The sequence below is a fragment of the Ogataea parapolymorpha genome, chromosome VII (assembly GCF_000187245.1).
Source record: "Ogataea parapolymorpha DL-1 chromosome VII, whole genome shotgun sequence".
Taxonomy (NCBI): Eukaryota; Fungi; Ascomycota; class Pichiomycetes; order Pichiales; family Pichiaceae; genus Ogataea; species Ogataea parapolymorpha.
This window is the reverse complement of record NC_027860.1, coordinates 357,179-381,884: the sequence shown is the minus strand read 5'-3', so window position 1 is coordinate 381,884 and position 24,706 is coordinate 357,179. Positions and strand designations below refer to the sequence as shown.

Below are 24,706 nucleotides of genomic sequence, written 5' to 3'. Positions count from 1 at the left end.
GAAGATTGATAGATTTGTTTGGTAAATAAAAACTGGCTAGCCCCGGGTAACCCTTCCCAATCCGGGATCTCAAAAAAATATTTTAAAAATATTTTTCGTTAGAAAAAAATATATAGCCAATATGATTAGGACGATCAAGCCCAAGAACGCGCGTTCGAAAAGAGCTCTGGATAAAAGACAGCCCAAAATAGTTGAAAATGTGAAGACGGCTTTGTTTGTTCCGGGAACGACTTCGAACAAAGCCCTTCATGATATCTCCGTGGATTTGGCTGCTCTAAAAAAGCCAGATGTTAAACGGTTTACCAAAAAGAACGAAGTCCTACCATTTGAAGACGCATCGAAATTAGAGTTTTTCAGCGAGAAGAATGATGCTTCTTTACTTGTTTTCATGAGCAGCAACAAGAAGAGACCTAATAATTTAACCTTTGTGCGCACATTTAATTACAAAATCTACGATATGGTCGAACTTCTTGTGCTGAACAACTATAAGCTATTGGAGGAGTTTAAGAAGGCGACATTTCAAGTCGGTTTGAAGCCGATGTTCGTTTTCAATGGTCCAATTTTTGATACTCATCCGCTTTTCAAACAGATTAAATCCCTATTTTTGGACTTTTTCAGAGGAGAGGTTACCAAACTACAAGACGTCTCTGGACTACAACATGTGATTGCTGTGTCAGCAATTGAAGAGGACGATAATGACGAAAGTATTTCTAAGCTCCCTCTGGTTCATTTCCGCGTATACAAATTAAAGACTTACAAGTCTGCTGAGCCAAAATTGCCAAGAGTGGAGCTCGAAGAGACAGGTCCTAGACTTGACTTCAAAATCGGTAGACATCAATACCCTGACCCTGAGATGGAGAAGGAAGCACTCAAGGTGCCTAAGCAATTGCAACCAACTCAAAAGAAGAACGTTGATGTGGATAGAATGGGTGACAAGATCGCCAAGGTTCACGTTGGTACCCAAGACCTGAGCAAACTACAGACCAGAAAGATGAAAGGTCTAAAGAGCAAGTATGATCAGTTGAGTGACAGCGAAGACGAGGTTAGTGGGGATGAAGATGGAATCAGCGATGGTGAAGAAGATGAGATTATCGATTCCAGCGCTGACCAAGAAGAAGGAGACACCGAATTTTTGGACGCCGAAGAGGAGCTGCCCGAAAGAAAGAAGAGAAGGGTTTAATCGATTATAATTGACAGTATATAAGAAGTAATTAGCGAACAGTGGGTAAGCGATGATGGCAATTATTGTACACCAGGTAATGATTGAATGCTTTTGCTAATAGAAATTATGGCCATATTTGTTGTCAACTTGTGACTTCTCATTAGCATTGTTATTGTTCAAAAATGAAGACACAGTGGAGGGGCTTTGGAAAAAGCAGTAATTCTCTAGTAATTGTTGATATGATTTTGAGTTGATGTCTGGTTTACGCGAGTGGTTGGCGACACCTGTATATTCGGATACTGGTGGGATTTTACCTTCAGGCACTTTTGTGGTTGGCGAAATATCCCTTTCGTCTTGGTTAGGTTCGTTCTCATCTTTGACTTTCAAAGGAAGAGGCGGTGACATCAAGTCGGTGAATGTAGGGGCAGCACTGACATTTTGAAAAACCAGCGGCGTTCCCGGCGAGTTCATGCTGCTATCTAAAACGGTTTCTTGGTGGAAATCATAAGGTATTTGTTGGTGAAGTTCAGCCTTGGAAGGTTTCGGCAAACTTAGGTCTTTAAGAGCGTTGTCCAGTTCAGGAAATGATCTAGGGTTTGAAGCGTTTGTGGAAGCCAATCTGGACGAAACATCTTCAAAGCTGGCACTTTTGCGAAGGAATTTCGATGAGTACATGTTTTCATGGGGAGAGTTCTTTCTAGGTCCTTTGGCGTGAGATGCATCCGTAGAGAATCGCAACTCGTAGTTTTTCTGATAGTTGTTATCCCAAAAAACCTGATTATCAGAAACGTATCGGACACAAAGATAAAAATATGGATCCAAGTCCACGAGCGGTTCGTGGCTAGAATAGAACTGCGAAAAAAGTGTTGGAACAGATAGTCTGAAAACAAACCTATCATAGTTCGCACGTTTTAGCAGCCTTGGGATGTCCGGAACATACGAAGCTTCCATATTGATGACTGTCTCCCAATTGTTGAAGGTGTATCGAACCGTCACAGACTTTTGGAACGTCAGATTCTTCACGGCAATTTGTCCTAGTAGTTCAGTCTTATCCACGCTCAAAAAACACCTTTCTAGAAAAACAGGTGTTTCTTTATCAATTTGATCTCTGTAGGAAACTCTTGGGAATTGATCCGAATTCAAGTCCCACGCCTTGATCAACTTCTTGAACTTCTCAAATGACCTCTGGCTTCCTGACTCAACATATTCTTTTGAAACACTGTAGATAGTATCTTGTGAGCCAAAATAATCATCGTCGTCAGATTCACACTCTGAGTCGTATTCGTCATCAGAAACAAAGGGAGAGTTGCCTGCGCTGATGGAACTGGGCTTATCTGCTTCATCAAAATACTTGACAGCTATATTTCCGCCGAAATGCACTTGTTTGTATGTTGGAGTGGTGGGCAGGGATTTGGAGCTACCACCCAGAGTATTGAGCTTGAGGGACGATTTAACAAGCTCCCCTGATTTCTTGCGCACCAATGGAGACATTAGCTCATATTTGGAGTCCGGTAGCGACACCGGGCTACCCATTTGCTCTGGTGAGTGCTCGTTATCTATTTCTGGTTTGGACATTTCCTGGAAGGGCGGTGGAGAGTGTGTTTTTGAGTTCAAGATAGTGTTGTGTTTCATGATTTCTTCGTTCTCACCCGAGAAGCTAGATCTGGAAGGCCTCTTCATGAAGCTGATCGATAGTGGTAAGTCGTCATTTGAGATTGTATCGCTAGAACGTCTTCGGTAATTTTGTTGGGGACTACTTGATATGCTCTCGGAAGATGAGGCAGGGCATATATTTGTGGTTTTGCGGGAACGCACAAACGGCATTTGAAGTTTGATGCTAGTTGTCCTAGGAATTGTATGTCCGGAGCCTTCCTAAAACTATGGCACAACTGTTTAATTCTTTAAGGGATTTAATGATCTAACCATAAGGTGATGTTATGTAATTGGAACGTCACGGGATTGGAATATCAACTAGAAGCTTCCCGTTGATTCGATTGGTGCCAAAAAACGAATATCTTAAGGCTTTAAGTATCCCTTCACTAGCCTGTTGGTCCGATTGTACACCGTTCCTACCCAGCCGAAATTGATTGCGGTCTCAAATTTATATCCCTCTAAAAATAAGATAGAAGAGCGCGGAATTTGATATGATGTCTGTAATAAAGTCCGAGAGAATATATTGCGTGCTCTCGGTTTGCGTTCCGCCTGGACCTACTTGTTTCTAACGAGTGTACTTAAATGGTCTCTATATACGAGAAAGACACAATAAGCTACAGGTCTTGGCTTTTTGTTAACTTATTACCCTTTTGACATGGGCTGATTCAGTCTCCCTTCTTGCCCATAAATGAGCTGCCACCATCGGGGATTTGGGACATACCGGCACAAACAGAGACTTTTTATACTGATCTCAAATTTGCACAAACATTCTCTACAAATCTGGCTTTATGCAACGATGACATTGCGGACCTTGGTTGCCCAACAGTTGCCTTTTCTTGAATCAAATCGCTCCTCCAGCAAAAAAAACCCAACTGCCTTACTAAAAATTTAATTGTATTATTGTTTAGTGCTGATGTCCACCCAGTATAATTTCTCGCTGTGGAACATTTGGGTGGCTTCTACGCTGCTTAAAATTCTACTGTTTCCGGCCTACTACTCCACGGATTTTGATGTGCATCGCAATTGGCTTTCGATCACCAAATTATTGCCCCTGAACAGGTGGTATTTAGAAAACACGAGCGAGTGGACTCTTGATTATCCCCCTTTCTTTGCCTACTTCGAGTGGTTTTTGTCCCTTTTTGTTCCCGCTAGCGTATCGCAAGATGGCTGTATCAGTCTTCTGGCTAAAGGAGAGTTTGGAATGCCAACAGTTATCTTCCAAAGAAGCACAGTCATAGTGAGTGAAATAGTACTCTTCATATCGCTGCAGTATTTTGTTAGCAAGTCGTCCAATCTGAAAGAGAAGAAGCGCAATTTCGTGGTTGCTTCCTCTATTGTCCTCTCGCCAGGCTTCTTCATGGTGGATCACATTCATTTCCAGTACAATGGGTTTTTGATGGGTATCCTGGTTTTCTCCATAGTCAACGCCAAGCTCGGTAACTATCTTCAGTGCGGCTTCTGGTTTGCTGTTTTGTTGTGCTTCAAGCATATTTTCCTCTACATTGCCCCTTCCTACTTCGTTTACCTTCTGTCAGCCTACTGTCTGGATTCGCGAGCTAGATTTCCAACCACTATCAGCGATACGTTCAATTACGTGAAATGGAAAAACCTATTCAGGTTGGCTTCTGTTGTGTTGGGTGTGTTTGCGGTGGCATTTGGCCCTTTCATCTATTATGGGCAGTTATACATTGTCCTTCAACGACTGTTCCCTTTTTCAAGAGGACTCACGCACGCTTATTGGGCTCCCAATATATGGGCCATATATTCTTTGATTGATAGGGTCTTGATTCAGGTGGCATTAAGAGTACCCGGTACGGCCCCTATTCTATCACTGATCTTCAAACAATTGGACCTCGAGAGATTAAAAACTGCGAATACCTTGACCCGAGGACTGGTAGGGGACGTCGAGTTCTTTGTTCTGCCTAATATACAGCCGAATCACACCTTCCTATTGACGCTATTTTATCAGTCACTGTCCCTGGTGCCTTTATTCCTGAATCCAACCTTTGAGCGGTTCATCGGATCCATGACCTTGTGTGCATGGGCGTCCTTTTTATTTGGTTGGCATGTTCACGAGAAAGCCATCATGCTTATCATTATACCATTCACTTTTCTGATCCCGCGCGATCGTAAGTTGCTTCCACTTTACGAAACTCTCACTGCTTCTGGTTATGTCTCATTGTTCCCGCTTCTTTTCGGTTCTGCTGAATGGCTTTTCAAAGCACTGCTCACCTTTGTGTGGTTTGTGATTTTCTCGAATAGTTTCAATGAGGTTTGCGATTTCAGTTCCACAACGTCGCGTCGTGTCTTCATATTGGATAGGCTCAATTTCTTCTATATAGTGGGGCTTATTCCGCTGTCATGTGTGATACAGCTCCTTGACATACAGTCCAGGAATTTTGAGGTATTACAGAGGTTTGAGTTTCTGAGACTCATGGCATATAGCACCTACTGCGCTATTGGTGTGATAAGCTCCTGGAACATGTTCAGCTGGCTATACTTTCTTGATGATACTTTGTGGGAGAGAAGAGAAGCTAAGCAAAAAGCGCACTGAGTCAATGTTTGCATTACTCACTTTATTATTCTATCAGGGAACATTTTCAAACTTGTGGTTGATAAAGTCTTGGATTTTCGGCAAACAGTCGTAATTCTCGTCGATCAACCTTGTCCAGAGTAGCATGTTCCTAATTGCATTCGCATCCTGACACTGAAGCGCACGCCATATATACATGAACACATAATCGGATATAACAACCAATTGCATCTGGCTGGTAAAAGTGTCTTCCAACCTGTCCAAGTCGCTCAGAAAAAACAGAATTTCAGGACGTTTCTTTGGATAGTATTGGCCAAAGTTTAGCAGTAGGTCCAACAACACAGTGCCTTCATCTTTGAAAAGTTTCAACAGAAGCAAGGCACCGAGCTTGGGGCCGTCCTGCTCCACTTCGGGAATGCGATCTATCTCCGTGGTCAACCGTCTTGGCTCCTCTTCGGCAATCAGAGTTTCATTCTGACTATCGAAAAACAGCTCGCGTGCTTCAGGAAACTTTCCCAGTCCTCCAGATTGAATCAGCCAACTCTGGAGCTCAATTCTAAATTTCTGTATGTTGCGCACACAAACTCCCTTGATTTTGAGTGACTTGAGCATTATGCAAATAACTTTCAAGGGAATCTCGTATGAATTCTTGTCATCGCCCACCTGTCTCAACTGATCAAATTGATTAGACAAAAAGGTGTCGACAACAACACTCTTTTCGTGTTCGGTCAAGATCAGAGGCCCTTTTCGACTGAATGGGTATTCTGTGCGCCCCAAAGGAGAATTTTTATCATTTTGTCTTCTTCCACGCTCCTCGATGAGCAAGTCGTGAAGATACGTGACTTGCCAGTGATGGTACTGTTGCATGCAAAGATGACGTAGAAGTTTTAATCTAGCGCCAGGGGTCATCAGAAGCTCGTCCATCATTGCAAAGTAGAGACTTGGGTTTCGCTTCACTAAAACCTTGTAATTGACTGAGTCGCAAACAACATTAATTAGCTCCTCAGTTGATATGGCGGGATCATTTTCTTTCTGTAGCAACTCATCTTCGGTCATCAAGCTCGCCTCATATTCGTACATGACAATCCAGGCAACACTGCGCACCACTTTCTCGCAAGGACAGGCGTGGTCTGTGTCGTCAAACACATAGTCCAGGTGGTCGAGCAATTCGTCCGGAGATGTGAAGAATATGTCCACATCGTCTTGGGACTTATGTAAGAGTTCGACGAACTCGTCGGTTAGCTGTGTATTTGGTCCCCGTGGAATTTCTCGCAGGTCATTTCCTAGCTCATCGAATTGGAGAGGGATTGGCGAAAAATGAGGTTGGAGAATATCATCTGGCAAGAATGGATCTTTCTCTCCCGACGTACCCTTGATCGGGTCACCCAGAGACTTTATGATAGCCTGTTGTCGTTTTCTTCTCTCCATGTCACAGGGGCAGCTTGGATGGAACTCGCAGTCAATATCAAAGTCAGAATCGTTGTCCGGGTGGTGTGCAAAATATGGATCGTCCTTCACGTCTCTCGTCAGACTCAGCTCGAACATGTACATGACGTCTTCGTCGTATCTATCATTTAGAATCAATTTGAGCGGCAGATTCTCGAAATCAATGCTACCAACGCGGGCAGGCAAGGTGTGGATGTCGTTTTTGTTCGCCAATGACCCGGTAATTGCGCGACGGCCAAGAGGTCGCATAAACGTAAACAGCGAGCTGTGTTCAAGATCGTGCTCATAGCTTTCGTCCTTCGCTGTTATTGCGGCAGCTGTGATTGATCTCAGAGCAGCACATCCTTTGATCACTTGTCGCACAATCGGCGGATATCCTGGAAAATTGAGCTTCTCGTCTCTGCGATCTATCTCCAAGCCATATATGATCACCTGTGTAAGATTTTCCCAGAGTTGGAAGAAAAAGTCGGCGAACGGGTTATATGAACCGATGTCTAAACTGTAGCCGACTCTTTTGTAGAGGAGATATATGCAGTACACCGAAACTGTGGCGATGTTGTAGAGTAGTTTCAAATCATGGAACCCGTCGGCAAGGCTAGTTATACCAGATAGTGTCTTGTGCGGCGTCCAAATATGTAAATTTTCCTCCCAGTGAGTATCGTCGTTATTGACATTTGCGAGTCTCTGATAATCCGAGCAGTTTAGTAAGACCGTTATTTTTTCAACTATGTTGGCTAACGCAAAGGCGAGATCAAATCGAGGGGTCTTGGAACGGGAGTGTGTGTTGTAGTTCAGCGCGATTACTGCGTTGGCAATTCGTCTGAGAGATAGGACGTGTTCGTAATTGTAGTCCATGTCGGAGGGCTGGGTATACACATCGCAAAATCCTGCTAGCGAGGCGAAAAGAGGCCAATGATCATATTTCCAAGGTCTCTTCGGGTTGTGGATCCGTAAGAGCTTGAATAAAGCAGAGTGTACTTTCACCGGGTCGAAGTTCACCACTTGGTGAGAAAAATCAAAATCGAAAGTGTATTCTTCCTCGAAGAAATCATCGTATTCTTCGTCGTCTGAAGACTGTGACCCAACGCCTGGTGATTCGGGTTCGTTGTGTCCCGTATTGGGAACAAACGTCCGTGTGGATTTCTTACGTTTAGGCGGAATGGTGGATAAAACTTGGTGGAAAAAATATTCACTCAGAATATTAATAATGATAGAAACTTAATGTTGAATTAGAATATATATATACGTATATATATTTGTATGACTTAGTCTTTCTTATCGATGATATCCCGTTTTATGGCATCCAAAAATTCGCCAATGTCGCCCTTGTCCAACTGCTTGAGACCGCGTTTGGCCAGGTCAAAATTCTCCTGGACCCGTCTATTGATCTCCTCCTGCTGCTTGAGGTTGCGCTCCTCTATTTCAAGCTTTCGGACATAAATAATATCGTCTCTATAAGCCTCATTCCCCGGACTTGGCGGAGCCTTGAATGGCTTGAGTGACTGTAGGTAGCTTGTGGGTAAATTCAGCATCTCCAGGTTGTGCTCCTGAGTGTCCAGAGAGCTGTGGGTCAAAATCCCCGCCGACTGACTTTTTTTATGAGCACTGTAAAATGGGTGATAATTATCATCCAACTTCTTGCGTTTCAAGTCTTTGTATTTCTTCAGATTATCCAGGATCGATGAGTTCTGAACCTTGGATTTCTTATATGCGTTCGGGGAAAATGACAAGGATGGCGTGGCTGGATGGTTGTGCTCTATAGGTTTCGTAAGCGGAAGGTGCCCGTTGAAAAACTGCTCCAGCAACAGATCTTTCTCGCGGATGTTGTTAGTGCTTGGCACGCGTGGGAAGGTGGAAATGTAGTTTTTGCGAGTTTTCTTGGGGCGTTGCACGTCACCGGACGACTCCTGGTCCACAGCATGCTCTGGCGCAGACTCTGGCGCGTTAGAGGCGCTGGAGGCATTCCGGATGACCCAAGGACGAACGGATGACTTGAGGGTAAAAGATTTGCGGCTTGCAACTTTGAACATGGAAACAACTCAAAATAGTGTCAAAGGGAATATATAATATATATATGATTTAGCTTTTGACCGATAAGAACCGGTGTGGGGAGGTAGAATAAAATCTATGATTTTTACAGCCAAGGTCGATCGACGCAAATATTTTGCTCCCCTCATGTCTTCTACAGAAAAGCGGCTTCTGAAGGAATACCGTGCTGTTCAGAAAGAGTTGGCGGAGAAAAGGTCATCAATTCGCGATACGGGGATCGTTGACCTGCATCCTTTGGAAGATGGGCTTTTCAGGTGGAGCGCTGTGATTAAAGGCCCAGATCAATCCCCATTTGAAAACGCACTGTGGCGACTGGAAATCGATATCCCTACAAACTATCCTCTCGACCCCCCGCAAATCAAGTTTGTGGTGTTTGGCGAAGAGAAAATAAGGCAGATGCAGAGAAAAACCGGCTCCGGTACTCGCAAAGTGTGTTACAAGATGCCCCATCCAAATGTTAACTTCAAGACGGGTGAGATCTGTCTTGACATTTTACAACAGAAATGGTCACCTGCATGGACTCTGCAAAGCGCACTGGTTGCGATAGTTGTATTGCTTGCAAATCCAGAGCCATTAAGTCCACTCAATATTGACATGGCTAACCTGCTAAAATGTGACGACATGACAGCCTACAGAGACCTTGTGCACTACTACATTGCCAAATACTCAGCATACGAATCTAATGATGTATAATTCACAGTGACAGTTTAATTTGATTAACCTATTTCTTAGCCTTCTCCTTCTCAGCTTGGTCCTTCAACACCTTCTTGACGATCTTTTGTTCTTCGATCAAGAAAGCTCTGATAATTCTCTCCTTGACACAGTTAGCACATCTGGAACCACCGTAAGATCTCGAGACAGTCTTGTGGGTCTTAGAAATGGAAGCGTATTGTCTTGGTCTAAGAGCGGCGACACCAGGAAGAGCAATTCCACAGTCACCACACTTTGGTCTGGTACCGGCCTTTTTCTGGTGTTGTGCGACAAGCTTTCCACCAGGAGTCTTGACCACCTTAATCTGGTTAGATCTGGTGTTGTATGGGTTTCTTCTTCTAAAAGTCACTCTCTGGGCCATGGCTGATGTTTAGAAAGAATTTTTGAAAAGTTTGAAAATTTTAATATACGTGAAACCCGGGTTTGTATCACGTGATGGAGCTTTAATTTTTTAATAGCCGGAGATTTTATTCAGCTATACACTTAGTTCTCCAACGCAACAACCTCCATTTCCACCTCAACGCCTAGTGGCAGTTGCTTCACGGCAACACAGGATCTTGCTGGCTTGTGAGTGTTGAAATACTTGGAATAGACCTCGTTGAAAGCTCCAAAGTTCTCCATGTCGGTGAGGAAGACGGTAACCTTGACAATCTTCTCAAGGGAAGAGTTACTGTCCTTCAAAACACCCAGAACGTTTTGAATAACACGGTCGGACTTCTCCTGGAAGGTTCCCTCGACCCTTTTACCCTCAGGGGTGAATGGGATTTGACCGGACACGTAGATAGTTCCGTTGGCCTTGATTGCGTGCGAGTAGGAGGCAGCTGCTGGAGGAGCATTAGTAGAGATCACTGGAGTCAATGTAGAAGACATTCTTAAGAATTGGCTAGTATAAACAGGTTTAGTGGCAATTCTGGCGATGCTTGCAAATCTGTACATGGTTAAAAAGCTATTGGCTGCCAGTGATTACCCATATGGCTATATCGGTACCGACACGACCGTCGATTTACTTCGAGTCAACCCCTTCGACGATCTCGCCAGAAAGCGGCTGGCTAGCTTCGAGCTGTTGTCTGAGCAGTTTCTGTGCCTCGAAGTCCCGAGCGTTGGCTTGCTGCTTGGCATTTAGCTCTTTTTCGCGACGCCTCTGCATACGCTCCGCGTCCTTCACAGGCCCGTATTTCAAGTTCTGAGATTAGTAAACGAACCAGTTGTACTTACATCATTCTCTTCTTCTGCGAATAGGTACACACCGATGGTTGTGGCCGCGCAGAGCAGCGATGTCACACCGAGCGTTATTTTAGAAGCTCTCGACATTATTGAAATTTTTTGGCACAGCCAGATACGGGGATTTATATGGCCGATTAGAAACGACGTTGCAACGATAACCGCCTATCCGGACATCAGAGGTTGTAGCTAGCAAACTGAGAGTACTATGGCTAACTGTGCGGTTTTCTAGTCAAAACATCGAAAAATTCCCCTTATCAACCGCGCGTTGCAAACTCGGCCGTATCGAATGTTTACATCTGTACATGTAGTATCTACGGCGCAGGTCCTACTGCCAATGTGCAAGCTCTTCCAAGTAGCTCCTAAAGCCATAAAATGCTGGAAACATTCTGACAGCCTGTATTTCTATTCTGTGCGTATATCGTCCGCTTTGAGGAATTTGTCCATTTCTCTCATACTCAAAAATATTAATTAATAACAGAATAAGCGTACGAATCTCATTTGCTTATGTTGAATAATTACAACAATCCCACGCCGCAGCCCATCGAGCAATACCAGGACCAGGCGCAGCACCAATACCATCAGGATGTTCAGTCGTCCTCGTATACAAGCATCACATCCCCATCGAACTTCGTCAGCTATCACAGTCCGTCAGCGAACCCGCCTCCAGCGTTTGTTCACCGCAACTCGTTTTCCAGCAGGTCCAACTCGACAGACGGGTCCTCCTTGAATATTCGTCAGGGATCTGTGGGCTCCATATCGGGACTGCCTCAATCTTCGTTCCTGGCGTCCTCTTCTTCTCACATTGCCCCGGCAGGACGCAGATCGCTGCTCACCACTAAATTACAGCAACAACAAGACCAATCCTCCCCATCTGCGCAACAACTCACTCATTTCGGACAGCACGCGTCAAATCTCCCTTCTCACGTGAGCTCCTCCTACCACGACAAGTTCACGCCTACCTCCTTACAGATGAGCCAGCTAGGGGCCATGCCACAGCACATGTCCAGCCAATTCGGGTCGTTGGGGAACTCGGGCTTCCCTCCTCATCCTGCACCGGCCACTGCAACAACCACGATCTCTAAAGACATCGCGTTTTCCACTAATTCATCCTCTAGCACCTTGTATCAAGACGCACAGCAGTCCATCCATACACCCACCGACGATCCCCACAGGCCGCACTTCGTTTCTGCATCAGCGCCCTCTCAGACATATTTCCATTCGTCCTCCTTCCCTAGAAGTTCAATAGATCACCACCACCAACAGTTCCAGCAGAACCTGCCTCACTCTCAGTTTTCCTCGTCTTCGCTTTCGAGGCACCCGGAGCACATGCCACTGAATCCAATGTCCCAGGTCAGAAACGAAGACCATCTGGACATTCCTAATCACCCGGTAAACGACCTGTTGCTAATGCTGTCTGCTCTGTTACAAAAAATTGTGGAAGCCAACGATTCGCTTCATCCCGATCACTATAACAGCCAGGACAACCAGATGCAGGCCGGAGGTGAGCAGAACAAATACACCACCAACGTGCTGGCATTCCACGGCCGCAACATTCCTGCCATTTCGCTTCACGCTTATCTGACGAGAATATCTAAGTACTGTCCCGTGACAAACGAGGTGTTTCTGAGCTTACTGGTATACTTTGATCGGATCGCCAAGCGCGCAAACAACGGCGACTTTAATTCGACTTTTACTTCTTCTCCAAAGGCAGGCTTTGAGGATCCAAATGCTAAACAGCAGCTGTTTGTCATGGACAGCTATAACATCCACAGACTTATCATCTCTGGGATAACGGTGGCATCGAAATTCTTTAGCGATGTCTTCTACAAAAACTCTAGATACGCAAAAGTCGGCGGCCTTCCCCTGGAGGAACTCAATCACTTGGAACTGCAGTTTTTGCTACTTCTGGATTTCAAGCTTATGATCCAGGTAGAGGAAATGCATCGGTATGGTGACCTGCTGATGAAGTTCTGGAAGCGCGAACAGCTGAAGTTGTCACAATTACGCGAGCAATGATTATTCAAGAAGTCCGTATAATATTGGTCGTGCACTGCCTCGTGCAACGGTGACTAAATAAGAAAAAATTTTGGAATTTTCATCGTAGCTCCAACCGGTATGGATTTAGTTAATCACCTCACAGACAGACTGCTGTTTGCGGTTCCAAAGAGTAAGCCAGGCCAGCATAGCGAAATTACTAACACCATCTAGAGGGGAGACTTTATGAGAAATGTGTTAATTTACTCAAAGGCTCCGACATCCAGTTTAATAGATCTAGCAGGCTCGACATCGCTCTGTGTACAAACCTCCCAATTGCGCTCATATTCCTGCCCGCAGCTGACATACCCACCTTCGTCGGAGAAGGTCGCTGCTCTATCGGAATCACTGGCGTCGATCAAGTGAAGGAGAGCGACGTTGACGTCGACATCGCCATGGATCTCTTGTTTGGAAAGTGCAGATTACAAGTCCAAGTCCCAGAAAATGGGCCATACGAAAAACCTGAGCAACTTATTGGAAAGACCATCGTTTCCTCGTTCACAAACCTCACTAGACAATATTTCGAGGAGCTGGAGGGTGTCAAGCCAGGAGAGCCACTCAAAACCAAGATCAAGTTTGTTGGCGGTTCCGTCGAGGCAAGTTGCGCTTTGGGTGTTGGAGACGCCATTGTTGATCTTGTTGAGAGCGGTGAGACCATGAAAGCTGCAGGGTTGCACGCCATTGGTACCATTTTGAACACATCCGCACACTTGATCATCTCTAGAAATCCATCCCACCCTGAGCTTGTCGAAGTGATCAAATCACGCTTAGAAGGTGTTCTGGCTGCTCAGCGCTACGTGCTGTGTAATTACAACGCTCCGAGATCGATGCTTCCAAGCCTGCTGAAGTTGACTCCAGGTAGACGTGCTGCCACCGTTTCTCCTCTTGACGACGGTGAATGGGTGGCTGTCTCGTCGATGGTGGAACGCAAGGACATGGGCAACATCATGGACAGGCTCAAGGAGCTGGGAGCTTCGGATATTCTTGTCTTTGAAATCTCCAACTGTAGAGTTTAGTGAAATGTGGTGTAGAGGTGTTAGATTAATTGACAATTGAATAAATTGGGCTGAGTCGGTTTCTACAAAAATAAATTAAGGCAGATTTACACTAGGTTTGTTTGCAACAGCGCACGGGAGCATGACCACACGCCGAGAGGCTCTCTGATAAAGACACATAACCTCTATTTGACAAACTTACTCTCAATTAGAAGTTTCTTCACAAAACTATAAGCTAACGGCATCATTCTCTCTGGAGTTCGATGAGCACCCCTAACTCTGGAGATTCGTCTAGGACTAATTCAGTTAGTGATTTTGCCAAAACTCGAATCCCAAGCGGCAGAACAGAAGCTATCATATCTCGTCCCAGCTCAACACGCCATCAATCAAGACAACAAAGTTTGAACCAGTACACGCTGGACAAGGACTTTGAGGACACGTTGAATGTTGCATTAGAAAACATCGACTCAAACCCATTTATAGACAAAGGTGTCCACCAAGCAACAGACAATACAGACGCATACTCACTCAAAAGCCTGAATAAAATGAACACGCACTCATATGGTTACGGACTCGATGACGGCGATATCCCTTTGATCCCATCCAATGACTCCAATTCTGATCCTCACAACTCCCGTCCTTCCTCGAAGGCAGATTCGAGAACCATTTGGAGCAAAGGAGTCCAATCTCTGATTCATTCATCCAACCGACTCGTCCTAGGATCAGGAAGCAAGAAAAAAGGCATTCATCTGCCTTCGGAAGACTCGACCAGCCACAACATCGATGTCGGCGATGAGCGCACTATCATACCGCACATGGATGGCGGATACTCGTCCAACGCGGTTTCGAATGCTAAATACAATGCGCTTTCGTTCTTCCCGATGATCCTTTATGAGCAATTCAAATTCTTTTTCAACCTGTATTTCCTGCTCGTTGCGCTCTCGCAGGCCATTCCTGCTCTTCGGATCGGCTATTTATCTTCTTATATTGTTCCGCTAGCATTTGTGTTGACGGTGACGATGTTGAAAGAAGCCATTGACGACATACAGAGACGTCGCAGAGACATGGAGCAAAATAATGAGCTTTATGAGGTTCTCGGATCCATGAAGAAGGTGCCGGCAAAAAACCTCAAATGCGGAGACCTGGTCAAGCTGTACAAAGACAGAAGAGTGCCCGCAGATATGATACTTCTCCAGTCATCTGAATCCAACGGGGAGTCCTTCATTAAAACAGACCAACTTGACGGTGAAACCGACTGGAAGCTGAGAATTGCATGTCCCTTAACTCAATCCCTTTCTGAAGATGATCTAGAACTAATCAAGGTTACTGTATCCCCACCATCAAAACACATCCACTCGTTTTTGGGCAAGCTCACGTTCGGCGATCACACCTCGGCATTGAACATTGATAATACTATGTGGGCAAACACCGTTCTTGCGTCCGGAACTGCAATAGGTTTTGTTGTTTACACCGGCAAAGATACACGTCAATCAATGAATACCTCAGTTGCAGGTGTCAAAACCGGCTTGCTGGAACTGGAGATCAACAATCTATCCAAAATCCTGTGTGCGTGTGTTTTCATATTGTCGTTTGTACTGGTTGCATGTCAAGGTTTTGCAAGCGATTGGTATGTGGATGTGATGCGCTTCTTGATCTTGTTTTCCACAATCATTCCGGTTTCGCTAAGAGTGAACCTTGACTTAGGAAAATCTGTTTATGCCTACCAAATCGAGCACGACAAATCAATCCCGGAAACTGTGGTCCGCACCAGCACTATTCCCGAGGACCTCGGACGCATTGAATACCTGTTGAGCGATAAGACAGGCACTTTGACCCAAAACGATATGGAGCTGAAAAAGCTTCACTTGGGAACAGTCTCTTACGCGGGAGACAGTATGGATCTGGTTGCAGATTACGTACGCAACGCAAATGAGCACGCCAAAACATCAAGACGGGATCTTGGCTCAAGAATCAGAGACTTGATCACCACCCTAGCGATCTGTCATAATGTGACTCCTACATATGAAGATGGAGAGCTTGACTATCAGGCTGCTTCTCCTGACGAGATTGCCATTGTTAAGTACACAAAAAGCGTTGGACTATCTCTGGTCAAACGTGATCGCACTAGCCTCTCCATTTTGCACGAAGCCACCAACAAGACCTACGAATACGATATTCTTCAAGTTTTTCCATTCAGTTCAGAGACTAAGCGAATGGGAATTATTGTGCATGACAAAAACCGGGAGGAGCTATGGTTTTTGGAAAAAGGCGCAGACACCGTGATGACCAAGATTGTGCAACAAAATGATTGGCTGGAAGAAGAAACGGGAAACATGGCACGGGAAGGCTTGCGCACTTTAGTCATCGCCCGCAAAAGACTCACTACCAATGTCTACGAGGAATTCAAGGCCAAATACCAAGACGCAAGCTTGTCCATGCTGAATAGAGACCAGGCTATGTCTAAAGTTCTTGCACAGTATCTGGAACGTGACCTGGAATTGCTTGGACTCACAGGCGTGGAAGATAAGTTGCAGAAGGATGTCAAGGCATCGATTGAGCTTTTGAGAAATGCTGGTGTCAAGATCTGGATGCTCACAGGTGACAAGGTCGAGACTGCTCGTTGTGTTGCTGTGAGCGCAAAGCTGATTTCAAGAGGCCAATACATCCATACCATTACTAAGCTCAGCCGCCCTGAATACGCTTTACAACAAATTGAATATCTTCGCACAAACAAAGATGCATGCTTATTGATTGACGGAGAATCACTGGGCGTGTATCTGACATATTTCAAGCAGGAATTTTTCGACATCGTTGTTCATTTACCGGCTGTGGTAGCCTGTCGTTGTTCGCCCCAGCAAAAGGCTGATGTGGCTTTGTTGATTCGCGATGCCACCAAGAAAAGAGTTTGCTGTATTGGTGATGGAGGAAACGATGTCAGTATGATCCAGTGTGCCGACGTGGGTGTCGGAATTGTTGGAAAGGAGGGCAAACAGGCGTCGCTGGCTGCTGATTTCTCAGTTACACAATTCTGTCACCTGACAAAGCTACTTCTTTGGCATGGCAGAAATTCGTACAAGCGCAGTGCGAAATTGGCACAATTTGTGATCCACAGAGGACTCATCATTTCGGTGTGTCAGGCAGTTTACTCTATCAGCTCCTCGTTCGAACCTCTTGCACTTTACCAAGGATTTCTCATGGTTGGTTATGCGACCTGTTACACCATGGCTCCCGTCTTTTCTCTGGTTTTAGACTCTGACGTGAGTGAGAACTTAGTGTCGTTGTACCCAGAGCTGTACAAAGAGCTGACTGCTGGACGCTCGCTGTCATACCGCACATTTTTCGTTTGGGTGTTTGTGTCCCTATACCAGGGAATAGTTATCCAGGGGTCCTCTCAAACATATGTTGGACTGAGCACAGATGTGTTCACCAAAATGGTGGCTATTAGTTTTACTGCATTGGTGTTGAATGAGCTGGCCATGGTTGCAATTGAGATCAATAAATGGAATAAAGTGATGATGTTCAGCGAGATTATTACTCTGGCGATCTACATCGGGTCTATTCCTTTCTTGTCTGATTACTACGATATGAATTATGTGAAGAGCGTCTCGTTCCTTTGGCAAACGTCCTCTATTTTGGCAATATCATTGCTTCCTATTTGGGCAGCAAAGGCCATCAATAGGAAACTGAGACCGCCAAATTATGCCAAAGTGCAGCAAGCATAGATGTTTTACTGTGCATCATCATCATCGTCACTTTCGTCCTCCTCTTTCCATTGCTTAGACGTCTTTCTTCTCTGGAAGTCTTTGATGTGTGCGCTATTGAGCATTTTGGAGATTTGGCCGATAACAGTGTTTCTGCGAAGAGACTCAGCGGCAGCTTCATCTTCGCGTTCTGCTTCTGCTGCTGTTGGCTCGCTAGGAGCTGTGGTTTTTCTAATAATTATAGGATACGGCAACGGCAATTCCCTCGATGCTCTGGCAAGATGAACGTTTGTCGCATGCTCATTCTCCATTCTGAAGAATATCCAGATAAACCGTCTAATGATCTCTGCAAGCGCAATGAAAAAACTAGTCACTGCTGATTGTTGGATCTGTGTTTTGAAGAAAGCATAGAAGATCCACTGAAACCGCAGAATAACATCCGTCACCATGGCCGTATAGTAATACCATTTGTTCTCAAAGATCAGATGATCTCTGAGTAGGTAATTATGTGAGTCAAATTGTAGCAGCGACCAGTCCATAAAGATATCCCACATGGAGGAGTACACAGAATTAATTGTCGCGAACGTGATCAATAATGCCCTGTATTTGGTGACGGTCTCGATACGATACAGACTCAGGGACATGTAGTAGAGAATCGAGCCGGTATATTTTGCCATGTTGGCCAAATGTGGAAACCACTCGCCAGTATCTGCATATCTCCTGAAACACTGCAAAAACCTCCAAATGCTTGGCAAAGTTGACAGAAATCCAAGTAGTCTGGATCTTGATGACCCGCACTTTGTCGTTCCTGAACCGTCCAAGCACCCGTGCCAGTGAGTGGCATACAGACAGAAAAACATCGACAAATTGGAAATCGAGTACGTTAGGGAGCACAAAACGTCTCCCAGAAAAAAGTCTCTAAATTCCACCGGGTAGAGTCCAGAAAGGATAAGCCTGAAAATCGAAGAAAGGAGCCATGTGCGAGAATTCAAAAACAGGATATCGAATGGGCACACAAAAATGAGTGCACAGATCCCAAGATAGATCCATGGCCAATTCCTGCCATCAAATGTATCGCTCCAGAAATTCTCAAAACTGAACCAGGCTAAAATGGACCCGAGAAAGAAGAAGACTGACGACATGGCAAAAAACTGACGGTAGTCCAGAGCATCTCTTGGATTGAACTCGAAAATGAACTTGTAATTCACTTTGTATATGCTCCAAACGTAGCAATTAATGGAAAATAGCAGGCCCATCAGGCAGCAAAAAAAGAAGCCACCCCAGATCTGCAACAAATACCTTCCTTCTAGTAGCTCACCTGTTTTCATCTTATGCAATGCCAAATAAATAGTGTAGACAACCACTGGTATAGAGAATCCAAGCATGAAGGACCCCAAAAACGTGGAGATGTAGTACTGTTTCTCAGCCTCACTGGATCTCAGTTTCGTCACTGCGACCTTGCGGTTCCCATTCTCAAAGACATCCGTGAATATGGTTTCTATCTTTGCCATCAGGTTGTCTAAGAGGTCAGAAGTGACGAAATAAGAGCTGTCCACCTTGCGCATGTATATAGGAAGGATATTATCATCTGTAGCCTTGTCGTATTTTTTGATGAGTTTCCGGAAAGCGGTACGGTTCAGCACTTTGTATGATTTGAGGAGCTCCATAGAGCGGGAAAGTTCATAAATAGCCTTTTTGAGTGTCTTTCTCGCAGAATAGTATGGAATAGCAGGCTGGGCAGATTTGCGCCGTCTATAATCGCGTCTATTGTCGTGAACCTGTTCTCTGTCCTCATCGTAATACTGCTTTTCAGCAGATCCATTTTCTTTGAGCCAGTCGAACTTTGGAAGGGAAGGAGTATCGAATTTGTTGATTATTCTGAATTTGCGTTTGGTCAAGTAAGCAGCAAACCAGAAATTGCTATTTATGGCACGAGCCATAGCACCTTCCTCATCTGACGACTCCTCGTCCGAGTGCATCGTGCTTGTATCTGACGAATGGCGGCCTTCGGTGGGAGCTGAGGACAGTGTGGACACCACATTGTTATCTGGACCTTTGCGTTTCCTACGCAAATCACGGAGTCTGGATAGTTTACGAGACGACCTTTGTTTTTGCTCGTTGAGCTGAACGACCTGGTCCTGCAAAACAAGGAATCGGTCCAAGCATGCATCCTCTCGTTCTCTATAGAATCTTTCCACTTTATCAAATTCTGAATTGACCCACCCAATAAAATCTTCACGTGCTGATCGTGCCAATCCCTCCATTTCGGTACCAGTAGCAGGACTTGTATTGAGAGAGTGAGCTCTTTTGAGGTTGACAATGAAACGTGATACCGTCGATTGATGCCTCGAAATCTGCCCCGCAAGCTTTGGAGACTCCTTTATACTGCCTGTGCTAAGTTTAGGGTCATCACTGGATAACAACGGGGTGGTATCACTGACCTTACGAGGAAGCGGCTCCGGAGAAGATGGTCTGCGTTCTGAGGGAAGCAAAGCTGGAGAGGGCAGTTTGAAAGACTGCAAACGCTCAATTTCTGGGTCTTCAGTTTGATGAGCGCTATAATAAACAGGCTTATGGGCATCAAAGGATGGAGTCCCTGCCCATGTGCCCTGATCTTGGGGCTCAGGTGCATTGTTCTTGCCTTGAGTCAAGGAACTTTTCAATATGCTTGGCTTCTTTCTAAGCTTCTTGAGCTTCTTCTTCCCCTTCTTGTAATCCAGGTACTGAGACTGCCACTCAGGCACCCGATGCTCTGCAAGATCTTGCCCAAACTTCATGCAATAATTAATTATTAAATAAGCAATAAATAATATCAAAATAGAAAGAGATGCATCCCTACACCTTCTTACGGATCACATCACAACTGCCTACCGTTACTATCGTGTATAAAGTTTTTGAACAAAGTACTCTCAGTGGAAGCCACATCGCGCGTCCTTCCCACGTCCTTTATCTCGCCTTCAGGTGTATATATCCAGCTGGCCGTCTTGGCAATACAAACTTTCCCCTGGCAACCGCACTTGGAACTGCGGGTGAGATCTGAGACGTGGTCGGCTAGTATAAGAGAGGGATGAGATGGTGGAATGCGAGGCGGAGCCTTACTCTCCTCTGGTGGAATGTATATGTTATCCTTGATATACCGGATCTTAGTTGCTTCCATGTTATCAATGATAAAAACTCAAAACAGTCGTTCGACTATATATTAAAAAAAAACGCTCTGCGGCGCTGGGGCGGCGCGCTTTTTTTTATACTATTCCTTAAAAGAGGAATCGCGACCAAACGCTGCCGCGGCACATCATTTATTGATTAACCGCTTCAGCCATAGTAACTAGACGTCTCACACCGACCATCCAGTCACCACACTCACCAACATGCTCCAGGGCTATTTGATTTTGCAAGGCTGCTGCCGTCGCGTAGTCAGACTTGGCCATGGCCTCACATAGTGACACCAGCTCCTGGATCGTTTGCTCACTCAGCAAGTCCTCATTATTCAGATGGTCGAACAAGATATTGATTCTTTTCTCGGAGTCAGCCAAATGCTTGGAAAATTTCTCTGGGATTTTGGTCTTCAGTTTCTCCAGCTCGCTTGTTAAGACCTGGTAGATAGGCTGGGCCGACTCAGGAATATGTGATCTATCACCTGGAGGGTATTTGGGTGCTGGCGGCGCTGGCGGTGCTGGAGATGCTGCCGGACTTTGTGCTTTGAATGACGGTGGAGGTGGCGGCACGGATTCCGCGTGGTTGTAAGCCGAAGGCACAGTCTGGGGAGCAGCAGGAGGAATAATGTTAGTCACTGGAGGTGGGATTATGTTGCTGGCGGCAGATGGAATTCCTGGAGCCGGAGAAGCAATATCTCCCTGTTTTGGAGCATATGGGTTCCTTGGGGGTGGTGGCATAGCTGCACTCACACCAGGAGAAGCAACTGGAGGCGCTCCTGCGTAAATCTTAGGAGAAGCCTGAGGAATCTTGGCAGACTCAATAGACTGGCTGTTCACTTTAGGTGCGTATGGGTTAAAAGGAGTGTTTCTGCCACTTGATGGGGTGGATAGCTCGGCCTTTCCTGCAAGCTGGGGTGACTGGACAACAGAGCTCGGAGGTCCGTATTTATTAGATCTAGGAGGCTGATGCACGCTGTTTGCAGGAGGTGGTGGAGTGGTCTTGGACACCGAGGTATTACTCAGGGTACGAGGAGGAGGAGGCACTCCAAATTGTTGAGACGGGGTTCTTGAGATAGGAGGTGTATTGTTTTGTTCTTGAATGGCATGGAAATTGTATGCTGAGGGAACGGATGGAACAGAAGTCTTCTTGGGTGGTTGCGAGCTCAGAGTACTAGGCAAATCATTCCAGCCTCCAACGTCTTTCTTTATTGCTGTCTTAGGAGGAGGTGGTGGAGTCATAGATGATGCCAGAGATGGATGTCCAGGTTGTGGAGACTTCTGCAGTTTTAATGAATCTAGTGCTGTTCTTGGTGCATATGGATTAGCTGCCAGACCCGTTGGCACCGCAGCAGGCGCCTTAGAGGAAACGGGGGTTGCAACCGATCCTGCACGCGATGCGGCAGCACTATATGGATTGAATGGGGCAGCTTGGTTGTTTGATTTGGAGTGAGGACTAACACCAGTACCATTTGCTGGGGCAGCAGGAGTAACAGGAGTGTACCCTTGTGCCTGTGGAGCAGCATAAGAAGATGCTTGTGAAATGCCGCCATATGCCTTTGGTTTGACGGCGTTCTGCTTTTTGCTGAGTGACTTCGAAATACGCTCCTTTTCCAGCCTCATGCCAGGAACAGTGTCTGGTATTTTTTCCAAGATCTTGTTGGCCAAATCAAAGTGTCCATTGTTCACAAGAGCCTCCGCATATTCTCTGTATGCATGACCCAAACCTTGTAGGCTCTCAGGCGAAGAGCCGATTGTGGCAGAATTGGTAGATTGGTATGCCAAAACTTTCTCAATGGTTTCCTCTAAAGCTTTGAAACGAGCATCTGCAGGTGTGCTACTCTCGTCCTCCTGCTTCAAAAAGAAAGACTCCAGATTCTCCAACTCAGAGACCCAAATAGCCGAAACTTTATCTAATGCGTCACCGGCGATGTAGCAAGCTATAGCATTGTCTCGGGCATCTGAACTCTTGGACTCTAGGAGTCTATCTCCCAACTTAACAAAATTTTCGTTGAATTCTGGTTTCCCTTGAGAATGGGCCAGAACAGAACTTGCAATCACCTTCCAAGAACCTATGTCCGCGTTTTGAACAATGTCTCCAACGTTTCCATTTGACACACTGTATAGCACTCTAGCCAATGTTGACTTGGACGAGTACTTCGAGAAGTACGCATTCTTTACCTTTTTCTTCATGCTTTCAGAACCATTGAGTGCAATAACCAGGGCTTCCAATATGTGATCGTCCTTGATACATTGTTCAAGAGCTTCTTCATTTTTTCCTGCCAAAAGTTTTTCCGCTGTCTGGCTTTCGAATGATCCATCATTAGCCAGCGTGAACTCGCCACTTGGAACGAAATCGGCCACGATATCTTTTTCCTTTCCAAGCGAAGCAAAGAAATCCTCATCATCGACAGAGGTCTCGTCAACCACTTGTTTATCCTCGTCATTCTTCTCTTCGGGAATCAACTTTTTTATCAACGAAAGCTTTCCATTGTCAATTAAATCACGTAAGGCAGTCCAATCGTTGCTTCCTGTGTATTTCTCGGTGGCCTCAGCTCTTGCTTCACAAAGTTGTTTGAAATTACTACTTTGAATCGCGGAATCCAACTTCCTGGCAGCTTCCTCGACAGCCTTGCTGGCTTTGAACTCAGAAATCTTAATATATGATCCTTTCTGTTCGTTAATAGTAACAACTATCTTTCCCCCAAAACCGAAAGTTGCAGAAACTGGTCTCTGTAACCAAGTAGGGGCCTGTTTTACCTCAAAAACAGGCTGTTGAGTGTCTGTAGAAGAAAGCTGATTCCAAAAGTCGTCCTCGTTAGCAGAGTTCACTTTAGCAGACACTGGTGGAGAAGTGTCTTGCAACGACTGCACTAGTATTTTCTTGTCGAATGATGCACTAGCAAACACTTCAGGAAGTTTGGGAGCGAACTTGGTCTCATGAACCCAGTTGGGCAAAGATGGATACTCGCAAAGCTTTTGGCCGGTAAGAGGATTCCACAAAATGGTGGAGTCGTCTTTTCCACTCGAAAGCAGTAAGCTAGGATCTTGTTTACACCAGTCAAGCGATAAAACTCCCTTTCTATGTCCTTTCAAGACCAGCTCCGGAGTTGTGTGTTTTCTTAGGTCCCATGTCAAGATGACTGGAGCGCCGTCGGAATCAGAGGCAGTAACAAGTTTCGTGCTCTCTGTTGGGTGCCATTCAACCACCGACAAGTTGGATCCCGAATAACTAAGCTGAAGCACTTCTCTCTTGGCTTTGAGCTCCCAAATAGATGTGTAGCTGGTATTTCCTGCAGATGCAAAAATGTGCGATTGGCTGTTATTCCACGAGAACGAGGAAACTTTGTCCATTGGCGACATTGCCTGTCCAGGCGAAAACGACGACCCTTTGTTTGTATCCCAAATGAATATTTCGCCCTTAGTTCCGGAAGAACCAAGAATGTGACCCTGCAAGGGATTGAATTTCACCTGTAAAGCAGATTCGGTGTGCTTCTTATATTCAGCAACTGAGCTTGCTGTAAGGTCTGGATTGTCAAGCAAGGAACTGGAATTCCAAAGCTGGATAGCTCCATTCTCAAATGCACCAGCAAGAAGCCCTTTCTCATACTTAGCGGATGGTTTGCTCCAAGCTAACGAAGTAAACTTATTGTCAAGAGAGAATTTGGCCAGTGGTGTGTCTTTGCTGAAAACGTCCCATAATTGCAAGGCAGATTCCGAAGAGAAAGTATCATCCATGGCACCTGCCAATGTTCCGGTGGCCATCAATGGCATTGAATCATAAGACCAGGCAAAAGTTGCCGTTTCGGCGACTTCCCTCAATTTGACCATGGTTGGAGATCAGAATTAGTCGGAATTGTGAAATAAAAACAGGGTCTATAGGCAATTGTACAGGAAATTATAGCGGGTAACAATGCAGTGCGTGAAGTGGATTTTGAGAGGGTGAAATGCCGAATATGGAGGGTGTATTTCAGATTCGGTTAGAAGGCCTCGCTTTTGGTGATCTTAAAATCGTGTTTACAATTTTTCGAACAACTCATTCGCAC

At 45.3% G+C, this 24,706-nt stretch overlaps 14 protein-coding genes across 14 annotated transcripts; 6 read left to right on the top strand and 8 right to left on the bottom strand.

Moving 5' to 3' along the window:
* Window positions 1-121: 121 nt before the first annotated feature.
* HPODL_02601 (Ribosome biogenesis protein RPF2) lies at window positions 122-1,180 on the top strand (the record flags this gene model as incomplete). Its single annotated transcript, XM_014076913.1, has 1 exon — window positions 122-1,180. The coding sequence occupies one exon, from the start codon at window positions 122-124 to the stop codon at window positions 1,178-1,180; it is 1,059 nt and encodes a 352-aa protein (XP_013932388.1).
* Window positions 1,181-1,276: 96 nt separating this feature from the next.
* On the bottom strand, window positions 1,277-2,986 carry HPODL_02600 (uncharacterized protein; the record flags this gene model as incomplete). The annotated part of the gene is made up of 1 exon (XM_014076912.1): window positions 1,277-2,986. The coding sequence occupies one exon, from the start codon at window positions 2,984-2,986 to the stop codon at window positions 1,277-1,279; it is 1,710 nt and encodes a 569-aa protein (XP_013932387.1).
* A 742-nt stretch (window positions 2,987-3,728) lies between these two features.
* HPODL_02599 (Dolichyl pyrophosphate Glc1Man9GlcNAc2 alpha-1,3-glucosyltransferase) lies at window positions 3,729-5,369 on the top strand (the record flags this gene model as incomplete). Its single annotated transcript, XM_014076911.1, has 1 exon — window positions 3,729-5,369. The coding sequence occupies one exon, from the start codon at window positions 3,729-3,731 to the stop codon at window positions 5,367-5,369; it is 1,641 nt and encodes a 546-aa protein (XP_013932386.1).
* Window positions 5,370-5,402: 33 nt separating this feature from the next.
* On the bottom strand, window positions 5,403-7,991 carry HPODL_02598 (uncharacterized protein; the record flags this gene model as incomplete). The annotated part of the gene is made up of 1 exon (XM_014076910.1): window positions 5,403-7,991. One exon carries the CDS (start codon window positions 7,989-7,991, stop codon window positions 5,403-5,405), a length of 2,589 nt encoding a protein of 862 aa, XP_013932385.1.
* A 68-nt stretch (window positions 7,992-8,059) lies between these two features.
* On the bottom strand, window positions 8,060-8,824 carry HPODL_02597 (putative secreted protein; the record flags this gene model as incomplete). The annotated part of the gene is made up of 1 exon (XM_014076909.1): window positions 8,060-8,824. The coding sequence occupies one exon, from the start codon at window positions 8,822-8,824 to the stop codon at window positions 8,060-8,062; it is 765 nt and encodes a 254-aa protein (XP_013932384.1).
* Window positions 8,825-8,969: 145 nt separating this feature from the next.
* HPODL_02596 (Peroxisomal membrane protein PEX4) lies at window positions 8,970-9,536 on the top strand (the record flags this gene model as incomplete). The annotated part of the gene is made up of 1 exon (XM_014076908.1): window positions 8,970-9,536. One exon carries the CDS (start codon window positions 8,970-8,972, stop codon window positions 9,534-9,536), a length of 567 nt encoding a protein of 188 aa, XP_013932383.1.
* A 28-nt stretch (window positions 9,537-9,564) lies between these two features.
* Window positions 9,565-9,915, bottom strand: HPODL_02595 (60S ribosomal protein L34-A; the record flags this gene model as incomplete). Its single annotated transcript, XM_014076907.1, has 1 exon — window positions 9,565-9,915. One exon carries the CDS (start codon window positions 9,913-9,915, stop codon window positions 9,565-9,567), a length of 351 nt encoding a protein of 116 aa, XP_013932382.1.
* Window positions 9,916-10,037: 122 nt separating this feature from the next.
* Window positions 10,038-10,490, bottom strand: HPODL_02594 (mitochondrial matrix factor; the record flags this gene model as incomplete). The annotated part of the gene is made up of 1 exon (XM_014076906.1): window positions 10,038-10,490. The coding sequence occupies one exon, from the start codon at window positions 10,488-10,490 to the stop codon at window positions 10,038-10,040; it is 453 nt and encodes a 150-aa protein (XP_013932381.1).
* Window positions 10,491-10,557: 67 nt separating this feature from the next.
* Window positions 10,558-10,865, bottom strand: HPODL_05335 (putative secreted protein; the record flags this gene model as incomplete). The annotated part of the gene is made up of 2 exons (XM_014076905.1): window positions 10,558-10,737; window positions 10,770-10,865. The coding sequence occupies 2 exons, from the start codon at window positions 10,863-10,865 to the stop codon at window positions 10,558-10,560; spliced, it is 276 nt and encodes a 91-aa protein (XP_013932380.1).
* Window positions 10,866-11,282: 417 nt separating this feature from the next.
* On the top strand, window positions 11,283-12,794 carry HPODL_02593 (PHO85 cyclin-6; the record flags this gene model as incomplete). Its single annotated transcript, XM_014076904.1, has 1 exon — window positions 11,283-12,794. One exon carries the CDS (start codon window positions 11,283-11,285, stop codon window positions 12,792-12,794), a length of 1,512 nt encoding a protein of 503 aa, XP_013932379.1.
* Window positions 12,795-12,893: 99 nt separating this feature from the next.
* Window positions 12,894-13,828, top strand: HPODL_02592 (ATP phosphoribosyltransferase; the record flags this gene model as incomplete). Its single annotated transcript, XM_014076903.1, has 2 exons — window positions 12,894-12,945; window positions 12,987-13,828. 2 exons carry the CDS (start codon window positions 12,894-12,896, stop codon window positions 13,826-13,828), a joined length of 894 nt encoding a protein of 297 aa, XP_013932378.1.
* Window positions 13,829-14,208: 380 nt separating this feature from the next.
* On the top strand, window positions 14,209-17,529 carry HPODL_02591 (putative phospholipid-transporting ATPase; the record flags this gene model as incomplete). Its single annotated transcript, XM_014076902.1, has 1 exon — window positions 14,209-17,529. The coding sequence occupies one exon, from the start codon at window positions 14,209-14,211 to the stop codon at window positions 17,527-17,529; it is 3,321 nt and encodes a 1,106-aa protein (XP_013932377.1).
* A 5-nt stretch (window positions 17,530-17,534) lies between these two features.
* HPODL_02590 (signal transduction protein) lies at window positions 17,535-20,285 on the bottom strand (the record flags this gene model as incomplete). Its single annotated transcript, XM_014076901.1, has 1 exon — window positions 17,535-20,285. The coding sequence occupies one exon, from the start codon at window positions 20,283-20,285 to the stop codon at window positions 17,535-17,537; it is 2,751 nt and encodes a 916-aa protein (XP_013932376.1).
* A 519-nt stretch (window positions 20,286-20,804) lies between these two features.
* On the bottom strand, window positions 20,805-24,491 carry HPODL_02589 (component of the COPII coat of ER-Golgi vesicles; the record flags this gene model as incomplete). The annotated part of the gene is made up of 1 exon (XM_014076900.1): window positions 20,805-24,491. The coding sequence occupies one exon, from the start codon at window positions 24,489-24,491 to the stop codon at window positions 20,805-20,807; it is 3,687 nt and encodes a 1,228-aa protein (XP_013932375.1).
* Window positions 24,492-24,706: the final 215 nt, after the last annotated feature.